Genomic DNA, 11075 nt, shown 5'->3' with positions numbered 1-11075 from the left:
GTCGCGTACACGCTCCCTCTAATCTTTACGGGGAGAACCGCACGCCATACCATCGGCTCTCCACCGCCGTCGTTGGGAAAGCAGTAAAACAGTCTCTGGCTACCTTCCACGGTGGTCTTATCCTTTCTAGACGTTAACAATGCCTGCCACCGCGAGATCGTACGAGGTATATCCATGTACAACGTTACGTACATACACCTACAGGGTGTTCTGTTTTAATAAGTCCGCCCGGCTACGGAGACAGAGACACGGGAACGCCTTTTTGTCTCAAGTCGTTTTGGTTCGAACCAGTGAGATTTGCGGTAACCTGGCTACTTCACGATTCTACACCATATATTTCAATACAGACGAAACGAATTGATCTTGCTCGATTAAACTAAAAAGAGCGAGCTTACCTCCTCAGCAATCTTTCCCGAATCCCAGTCCATCCAATCTTCCATACGAGTTTCACGGAAGCTCACCGCACATTCTGATCGGTAAGTGGAACACCCTGTATAATGCTGCGCGTGTATGCTCATACTCGACAGGTATGTAGCGGGGCTATCGGTGTCGTGTTACACGTGTGCTCGGGGTGTTCGCCGGCTGACTGCGGTAAGTTCCGAAGGGTGGTTCCGAGCCGCGGCCGTCCGTGTAGGCCAACTTGTCGGCTATCTACGACTTTCGAAAGCTCGTTAGCTGGGAGCGTGCACGCTTAAACGGCCGCTAAATTGAAATCGATCCTTGCAGCTTTTGCCGTCGATCCCACCCCGCCCTCCTGGCCGGGGGTGGGGCTGATCTCGAGGATCCGACCGCGAGAACACACTCGTGCCGAACACCACGTGCCTTGCACCAATGTGCACGCGACAATCTTGTTAAACTTGGAACGCAAGCTGGTTGTTTTCAGGAGGAGGATCGTTACCCGATGGAAGCGGCGCGGGTAGCTCCAAGATTTCCGCTCGAGTCGTTTCGGCGTTTCCGCTGAAGCTTGACTATTGTTGCTGGCTAAGTGAACGCGTCGTTTTCTTTTTTTTTTTTGTTTCACCCAATTTAGTTAACCCGAAGATGGCCGTTCGATAAAAGCGCAGACGACTTCGCGAGAAGTCCGCTGCCTACGATTTTTGTTGCCAATAGAAACAAGTAAAATCGCGCGCTGTTTGGTTATGATAAATGGAAACGAAGGGAATACTTCCGGGGAGCGTTTCTGTTATTGTAACGAGCAATTTGAATTTCTCGATCAAATTAATAGCGTTCGAGATGTTTCGTAAAATCGCCTCAACGAGAATGTCAGTCGCTGAACAAAATGCACGCATCTGATATTTTTCCACGATTTTACTTCTGTACGAAGTTTTACCAACGTCAACAGTAGATATTACGGTTTCTGCTCAGTGATGCAGGCATTTCGGACATTCTCTTTAATAAGTAATACACCTAGAACTGATCGAACGAATTATTCAGCACTTTTTTCTGTTTCACACGGTAAACGATCATCTCGCTTGCGTAATCTAATTGACCCGGTGCATTCTAATGCTGACTAATATGAATAAGGTAGGAGATTAATTTTTCATAGCACGAATGTGAATATAGGCACGATTTTCTCGAAACTTGAGGAAGAAGGCTCGAGATCAATTCTAATAATGAAAGGGGGGACCATTTATTTCTGATGATAAGATCCTAAATTTTTAATGGCTACGAGCTGACTCCAAATTTTAACGTTCATTTTCGTATTCCTCAAGAATTTAAGCCTGTAAAAGCATATTTATGGGATTAAAGGATGATAAATTTCGCAATGTTGCAAATGAAATTGCAAAAGAATGATATTCGCAATTGACATGAATGGGGAGAGTGACGTGACTACGATACGTTCCATTTTCACCGAATAGAATTCGAAGATCGTTGCCTGGGAAGTGAATGCGGGGAAGGAACCGGCGAATCGCGATTTACCACCGTCCGTCCGCGTCGAAATGACGAGTCAGCGTACGTAAGATCATGCAAATAAAATAATGCCACGCGCATAACGACATTAACGGTGGTATAGCGTGTTTAGGAACTCGTGGAGCGTTGTGCCTAGATCGCGAATGTAATGCCTTCGCATCGGCATGACCGACACGCGAAATGCTTAAAGCTCGTGTTATTATGTCGTAAGAATGTTTAATACTTCTTACAAGTTGCGGAAACATATCAGAAACACATTTATGAATTAATACATTTGTACGTGCTTCCACGTCGTATAACAAAACGGTAAATAGGTGTGTGCAAATTCTACGTGCGAACGAAATAGATGTGAAACAAGTACTTTGCGGACAACTATTTTCGCCGAAGATCATTCACGAAGCTGAAGCATTTTCGACTGTTGATCGCGTATGATTTATGTAATCCAGATGTCTGCGATTACGGAGGGGTGGAATGGTCGTAACGCTTGGCGAGGTGTTGAAGACAACACCCAGCGAAATAGGTTGAAAACAATTTTGATTAAAAGTTTCTCTGTTTCGCGCAGTTAAATTGCTCCGCATCCTATTCGGAATTCGTCAATGTCGATTTGCCCATGTAGATTCGATACGCTGTGGAACTAACACCAATAGAAAATTGATTTATAACGCTGGAATAGAAAACAACCTTGCAACCAGTTTATACAATTGTTTTAACCAAATATTCCAATATGTTATCACGTGTGACATTATCGAACGCAACATATGACACACTCGAAGGTTTTTGATATTCGTTTTAAAATTGAATGGCGATGCAATCGAGCACCATGGTATTAACGAGCGGTCACGGTATTAACACAGGGCCGCGGTTCAAGGGAGCTCGTAATTTAGAGCGTTTTTCCGTTTATGCAGAAAAAACGGCACCGGAATCGTGCACCTGTAATAAGTGAAAGCAATTGCGCGTAATAACATTTGACCGGAAGGTGCGATTCCATCTTGTAGCACGCGGAGCTTGCAGTGCATATACCATCCGTGGCGAATCTGAATTATCACGCGAGCGGTGCTATTACCAGAAACATTTAAAAATCAGCGCCCGTATAAATAACCCGGAAGACTGGCTGACGACATAATACACGACGCGTTCTCCATCTGGCCCTTTAAATTTCATACGGCCTTTTTTTCAGTTGTTTCGCAATTACTCGGACGATCGCGCCCGTTCACCAAACTGAAATTCACGTGCAACTTATCGTTATCAAACGGATTATTATCGCGTGTGTACAGACGATTTTCCAATTGCACGATCGACTGAATTCGGGGCGTCGAGCGAAACAAAAACGGTGGATGGGCGTGTGTACGTGTCGCGGGGGTGTACGGCGGGCGAGAACAGCGGCGAGAAGACAGAGGAGGATTGGAAAAAGTGGAAAAATTCTGGGACGCATCGGAGCACGGAAAGTTATGTGGAATAGCGAAAACAAATAATCGTTTTCCGTAACAATGCTCGGGAGCAGGCTGCCTCCGTATTTTATTGTTGCTGGTCGCGTGTTTACCCTGACAATGCGGATTTATCGATACGAACGGATTTATGACCGCGACAATATTTCCAAAGGATGATCAAAAATTGATTTGCGCCTTCGAATCTTATCCCATTCAACGGGAACGCGTGAATTGATTGGGGGCTCGCGCATGGAACGTTCCGAGCGAAATTCCCGCTACCCTGCACGTGGACAATTTTCGAGATCGTGAATGCCTGAATAGTCACGCGATACGAATGAATTAAAAATTTTTTCCAGCCGGAATATCTGAAAAGTTTAACGATTAGGGCGGAATGGTTTTTAGGAGCAACGTTTTTGCTACTCCTATATTACTTAGTCAATATTAGAGGCCATTGCTATATACACGTATGGCTGAGCATATTCCACGGTATTAGAATGATTATTAGGTACCTTGGAGTTATTCTACCCAGTTTATCGGAGCTACTAAAATATTACGTATTATAATACCTATTAGAACGTGGTGTTAAGATCGTAATGATAGCGTAATAAAAACGTAACGAGAATTCATCATAATTAAATTCACGTTATGCAAATTCGCATACCTGGCATTCCCAGTACCGAAACTATATGTTATTACAATAAACAAAGTTAATGTTCCATCGTTGAGTAATTCACACGGAGTGATTAGCTTCCGTCGTAGTTCGCGTTTCGTCCGATTAAGAATGATCTTTGCTTTCGAAGTCGTTTCAGGTTATCTTATTGCCCGTGTCGCTTCTGGTCTCGTGCTCGTACGAAAAATGATTATGTCATATTCGAACTGGTCACGGGGCGAGTTAACTCTCGAAACGGGCGAGTCGACGGAACAGTTGCGATTGTGAAATGACCCAGTTAACAAATTAAACGGCGGAACTTGGGGCTCTGGACGAAACTGTTCGTCGCGCACGCGGCTACGTACGAATCGGTTTGGTAATGGCCGCGCGAGCCGCGTTTTCGTAACTTCGATTGAAATTTCCGAACGCGCGGTTATAATTTATACCCTCGCGGCTCGTTATAATAACTTTCGCCGGCAAAAGTGAGCCGGGCCGTGTGAGAAAAATTGAATTTCTGCTGTTCCACAGCTTTCTGGCTGATAATTAATTACTGGGAGCCGGCGCAACGGGTGATCCCGGACAAATTGGAGGGGAATCTCGTTGCTTATGCATGGAGGGATAAGGCAAACAGGAAACTGTACAACTTTAGACTTTCAAATTATTTTTGAATGCCTCGCGCTCGGATGAATAGGTAAATGGTAACAGTAACACGAAGAAGACTGAAGACGGAGGTGTGTGCACGAAGTTGCTAACAAGGAACATCATCCAGCTTACCCTACCTTCTCATAAATATCCGGAGTTTGGTCATTTCCCGGCGACAGTACATGAATACCGCCGAAGTACGTTAATTAACGACATAATCAGCCTGTTACAATTTGGAAAAACAATTTATACGCGTAAGAACGTAACGCGAACGTAAAGGTAAAAGTGTGACCGGCTAAAATGGACAATTATCCAATGTACACATCAGGCTTGGGAGGAAAATCCTTGACACAGGCCTCCGATGCAATTAACCGTATTTTAAGACTACAACGTGAGCGGATTGAGGAGATACAGAAGAAAATCTTAAAGCAATTACAGGCTAATGTAATTAGCATGGAAAGTGACTGGCAGAAAGAGAGAGAAAGAGAGAGAGAGAGAGAGGGTGAGGGAGAAAGAGAGCGAGATAGGCAGAGAGGACTCTGTTTCCCTCTTGTAGCGCGAAGAGCCACTCGTGTCAGCGGGCCAGGTCGCCGGGACGATTGTAAACAGATATTTTCACGATAGTTTCTTCGTGAAAGCTCGCACAAGTATCGTGCGAAGGCGCAGGCGTCGGTTGGTTGGCGGCAAAGCATCGGGACGCGCGGCGTACGGCAGTCAGTTGACGTAGCCGCGTCGTCCACGTAACAATATGCTCCCAGTTCTCGCGGTCACGGTTTTCTGCATCGCGACATGGGCATCCGCGCTGAACGATCCGCTATCAGGTAAATCAAGCAATCGACCGATCAGCTAATTTTGCGCACGGATTTTTCGTTCTCTACAAAAAGCCGACCTACTCCTTTCGTTACATTTCTCCTTCGTTGCCACCATTTTGGTGCCAATTCGTCTTAATTCGGTTCACCTGTTGTTGTTCAGTTGTTACCAGTCGTTCAATCGATCTATCCGATGTACTTAAGCAATTATTTCATGTTTCATGCCGAAGAAAAGTTAAAAATTGATAAATTTCTCTGTTCCGTGTTCCTCGACGTTGTCTTCCTCGAGAAATGGTCGCAGCCGTGAATTCCTGCGACATGCCTCCAGACGAACTAATTTTCAGACTGTAATATCACTGCGCTCACGCTAGAATTTTGTAAGAGGATCCGTTGCAAAGGGGTGTCACGAAGGTATCCAGGAATTATGCCCAGGTAAGGGCGTTCCAGTGTTTATGCCGGTTGTTACTGTGCACAGAGTTTCGGTTACCAGCTTCTGTCGGGCGCGTGTTAAAATTTACGCCCTTGCGAGGTACGTGGCCTGGTGTATCAAGTCGTTTCGGTTCTGTGTCCTTTTACGCCACGATACGAGTGTGCTCTAGCAACCGTCTTGCGAACAATCTCAATATTACGATCGTAAACTGACCGTTCGCTGGTCCGTCGAGTACGAGGCGCGGGGCTCGTAACAGTTGCTCGAAAGTAGTGCAGGCGAAGCGCAAGGAAGACGGGAGGGCTGGCTGGCTATTGCTGCGGCTAGCATAATCTACTTGCCATGTCAGACGTAGCGTTTCGCTAACTGTATCTCACCAAGTTAATCGCCATGCCGAGGACCAGTGCTCTTTCGTACAACGAGTGGTTCGAGAAACGAACACAGATGGAGAAACGTAGGTTCTGTTGGAAAAGTGTTCTTCTTTAATCTGATTCGAGAATGTTTGTGAACGGCTGGCGAGTGTGGATTCGAAAGGTATTTAGTCGTACAAGTACAACATTTCATTAGTGTCCTTTTTCTTTGCACGAGTTTTAAACTTTTTTTTCGATTATATTTCAACAGAGTTTTCATCTCGGAAAGTATGTAAGGTACGAAAGAACAAACGTAAACTGTTGGATATCAAGGAGAATAGATCACACTGACATTTATTTGACCCTACGACAACCTTGCAAAGCCCAACGAAGGTCGCGTTTAAATATTTAGAGTCATATATAATACAACGTCCGATCATGCAAGCTCAGTACTCAGAGTACATCAGATATGACATATTTACCGGGGCCGTGTGTACAATTTGAAACTCAATATCTCGAGAATAATAACTTGTGCAAAACGTGAATGTATGTTGCTTGAAAAACGTTTCTACGTCAGCCAGGAGAAATCGCAGTAAAAATGTAGGTGAAAAAAAATTGAAATGCAACCCTCGCAGGGCCTTCCAAGTTCGTTGCAAGGCCGAGCGAATGTCAGCGTGATTCATCCCCCTCGATATCCTACAAATCTTTGATCTTCCAATACTTCTCGATATACTTAACCGTTTTATAAAGTCGCCCCTCTATTCTTGTCCCCGGCTGGCATTATCTGTACGCTCGTAATCGATGAGCCACGATCGGCACCCCCTTCGAACACGCTCAATCTGTTTTCGAGCGTCACCCCTAAAAAAAATACGTAAGCATTTCTTGGAAAAAGAAAGGCTCACCCGTGACACGCGTGATGGAGCTCGAGAGCGCCGATCGAAATCTTATCAGCATGCTGGATCTCTTTAATCGCCACCCCCGTTTTACTGCTTCGTATATAGTTGCATAAAGCGCGCGTCGGCCCTGAATCGCGTTCCACGCCGGCGTCGATGCAGGATCTCGTTGTAAATTTAGTTTCCCATCGATCGAAGAACAATCGTATACCGCTCGAGCGAAATTATTTACGGTCTCCCGTTTTCGTCCCTCGTATTTTATTTAACGCGACAATTAGGGGCTCGGTGATTCGCGAAAAGGCGAAAGTTTGACATGCAACACTATTCATCTCCACCTAATTAGTTTCAACAACTTTATTTGGGTTCTGGACAGTGGATCGATATCGTTTGTAGTCGCTATTCTCTATTTTCTATTATTTTATTATTTTCTATCACGTTCATCGGTGTTTCAAAAAAACCTTCGCAACTCTTCATTAGCGTTAACTCCCTCGATCGCCAGTGCCGTTCAAATCCGCACGAAACGAGCTGCGGCGGTCGCGAAACGTCGAAATATTTATCAAAAGGACACAGCACACATCCGAAATCCTCGTCTACGAAAGCTGCCCGATATCTCCTCTGGAAGGCCTCGAACCCCTCCGCGGAGTCTGTGTGCGGACACGTGTTTGCAGTCTCGACTGTCGTCGAGGCACGCGAACTGGCTTAGACGAATCCGGCGTTAAACGTCAGCTGCGTTTCGATTTATAGTGTAATCGTTATTTCCCGGTTCATTACGCGGGTAAGGACGAGGCTGGAATCGCGGGGGCGCGCGCGCGCTCGCGCATGTCTACGTTGAAATGGAAACGTGCAAAGTGGGCATTGTGCCACCTGCGCTCTTTCTTTTCCTTCGTCCTCCTTCAACCCCCACCGATTCATTCCGCCAGGCCACATAGCCCCTGCCCGCCGGCGAACCATGGCAAGTATAAATTATCACGGCGGAAGTTAGTCCAACGAACTCTCCTTATCCTTTCGCGTGATAATAATTACTCTCTCTTTCTCGGCCGGTCGGCTGGAAATAGGTTCTTTAGTCGTCTGACGGGACACTTCGTAGATCGTGCTAGAGATCCCCGCGTTTATTCGCGGCGAAACGATTATTCGCTGCGTCCATCGCGGCCGCAGGAGGCGAGGCGCGCGCGCGCGCGCGCGTCCGTTTCCGCGATTTAAATACCAAATTCGTAGGTGACGATCGGGCTCCGTGACACTCGAATCGCGCGGACCTCGTTCGAGCGTCGTTGAATCGCCTGGATATTTGCAACGGAGCGGAACTAGACTCCACGTAACCGTAGCCAAGTTCGGGGGAATTGTTCGCAATTTGAATTCGGGACGGTGATAACAGAGTGGGCGCGCGGAAAATTGAAAGGATAATCGGAACAACGAACGGGGGGTTGTGGATGCTCGCGAATTAGGAGCCACCGAGATAGGGGTGCCGCTATTATGCACACCTTGCGGTGTAATCGGCTAGGCTAATGACTTAGCACCGAATTATCGCTCGTCGCTGGACGCCTCCCCTTAAATCTACCGCTCCGACGTCTCCTTAATTGCAGCAACCGCATTAACTTGAATTAGTTACGAATTTGTCGTTCGTTTACCCGTGAAAAACTGATCGATCCGATGTGGAGGCGAACGATTGTTCGTTGAATTTATACGACATAGTTTCTTGTACAGTTTAACATTGAACAGTTTTTTGGGGTGCGATGTAAAACTATTCGTGGAGCTATTGTACAATCTCCTCGCGGTTATGAATTTTTAGCTAGAAGTGAAGGAAACGGGAGCACGATTCGGTAGCAGCTAGCTTTAAAAACCGTAACTGAACATGACGTTAATTGCCTTAAAACCGAAGCTTGGCCTAGGGAACAGTTATTCTATAATTCTGCCTTATTCTCGCGCAGGTGAACCATCGAGCAACGCGGCGTATCTTTTGCTCCTCGAGATTAATTTATCAGCTGGGCGGAAAAAAACAGTATCCTTTTATCAACGTTACTGGTGTTGCGTTGGGAAATGGCGATGAACGAGGCTGGTGATTCTCGCCATTTCCAGGATTCCTGTTGGCTATAAAAAATGTTGACCGTCTCTGCGCGAATATTTTTATTAGACACACTTGACGGATAATGCAAACGTATGCACGCTCATGTAGCATTCAAACGTCAGATTTCCCATTGGTGTTTCCGCGATACGTTTCAGCCTCTATCTCGCGTGTTTTGTAAAATTTATATATTCATCTTTAACTTCAGCGAACTGTACTGCAACGCGTTCTCGCGGGGCAATATTGGGGGGTGGTTTTCCTTAGAATCTGCTCTCCGTTCAACGAGCACGTTACAGTTACACCTCAGATTGACGAGCTAATCGGACGTTTCCAGGTAATAGGTTACAATCAATTTTTCGTTGATTAAGAAAGTCTTACTTCGCGTCAGACACGACAGGTCCATCAACGAACGTGACGTATTAGAAAGCGGGGATTACGCGTCGCGCGTTTTCAACCCTCGAAATGACGTGGCTGAAAGGCAAGGATGAAGCGTTAAAATTAATTGCGCCATCGATTCCGGGGAATGGACAGCCCACCGATTTGATTCGTTGATTACACACACCAGCGATTGGTGTTTGATTCACTTGATATTTCGAGTTATTAGACGCCGGCCGTCCATGATTGACGCGCGGGTGCATATTTCATTAGCGCGTTATCCACTCTCCGTTCCCTTCCTCGCTCGCCAAGCTTCATTCTTTTTACGACATCGTAGGCTTGACGTGTACTTTCCTGTTCCACGAAATGCCACTTTACGGGCAGCGCGATGGATGCTTCGTTGTTGGGATCAAACAAGAGCGAAACAGTCTGTTTCATTAAATAGATTCGAGGCATAAACGGACGTGGTGATTCGCAACCTGTAAGCGTAAAGTTTTAATTAATGAAATCGTTCACGCTCCGAGCTCGAAACTTTTGTTTCACTGTAACGAATTAAACACTACTCGATATCGAGTCGATAGTGTAATTAATGATATTCGCGTTTAATTCAATTTGCGGTAGGCCAGTCGATGTTTACATTCCAATTCAATACTTTTCAAATGTAAACGCTGAGATTGAATCGGGACCATTCAATTTCATCAAATTACTCATCGATTCAATCGCTTGAAATATCGTGCAATTTCATAGAAATTACGCAACAGCATATTTCTTTCGTGTAAACGAAAAAATCCAGTCTATCGAAAGTATCGCTGCCCATCGTCGCGTTTAAATCAGCGGTTCACAGCCTTCGAACGGCACGAACAACCGTGCGCGAACGCAAACGCGGGCCTTCGAGATTCATTTTCAACCCCTCCAGGCAACTTCCCAGCCGGATCTTTTTTCTCCGTACACGTCTAACCGCTCGCTTGACAGTAATTAGTCGCGGCACGTCTATGATTGGCAAACAGCGCGATATTTGCCGGGACGATTTTGCGTTTGATTGCACCTAATTCGCAAATAGGGAGCCACTGTGTCAGTCGACGCATCCCTATTTGCACGGTCAGTCCGTATTAAACCGGCAATTCACCACTTCGCGCCCTGAAATCTTCGCGCAAGAGACTGATTCGCGCGTGAATAAACACGCGGCTATTGCCGAACAATTGCGAGCCTTCGTTTCGTCTCGATAATTGGGGTATCCATGACGATCGCGTTAGATGACTCGGTTTTAGCGTAATTTTTAGTGACAGAACCATCGGAACATCTTTCGTAGCTATCTCTGTGATATTTGGCGTATTCAGCGGTTGTGGCAATTGTTCCGTTAATTATTGGTGGCATCTTTTGTTGACTTTGTTAATTGTCATCGGTTACATGTATTTGTACCGAAACGTTATCGTTTCTGCTAATTAGACTTAAATTAGATCGTGCTGTAGCGAAGTAAATGTATAGAGGTGTACCAATTAACAAACGTATTGATTGCTGACCTGCGAATAATAT

The 11075-nt window shown here is 45.7% G+C and overlaps 1 protein-coding gene across 3 annotated transcripts in view; it reads left to right on the top strand.

The window, feature by feature from the left end:
• Positions 1 to 5357: 5357 nt before the first annotated feature.
• LOC143422496 (lachesin) overlaps positions 5358 to 11075 on the top strand; it is an 80631-nt gene continuing 74913 nt past the window's right edge. For all 3 annotated transcript variants that reach the window (XM_076893200.1, XM_076893190.1, XM_076893180.1), the window contains exon 1: positions 5358 to 5450. In XM_076893200.1, coding sequence (XP_076749315.1) covers positions 5378 to 5450 — 73 coding nt within the window. In that variant the 5' untranslated portion in view covers positions 5358 to 5377. The remainder of the gene's footprint in view (positions 5451 to 11075) is intronic.

Source organism: Xylocopa sonorina, chromosome 1, assembly GCF_050948175.1.
Source record: "Xylocopa sonorina isolate GNS202 chromosome 1, iyXylSono1_principal, whole genome shotgun sequence".
Lineage (NCBI taxonomy): Eukaryota > Metazoa > Arthropoda > Insecta > Hymenoptera > Apidae > Xylocopa > Xylocopa sonorina.
Note: the sequence above shows the minus strand (reverse complement) of the source record. Positions and strands in the feature narration are given on the sequence as shown.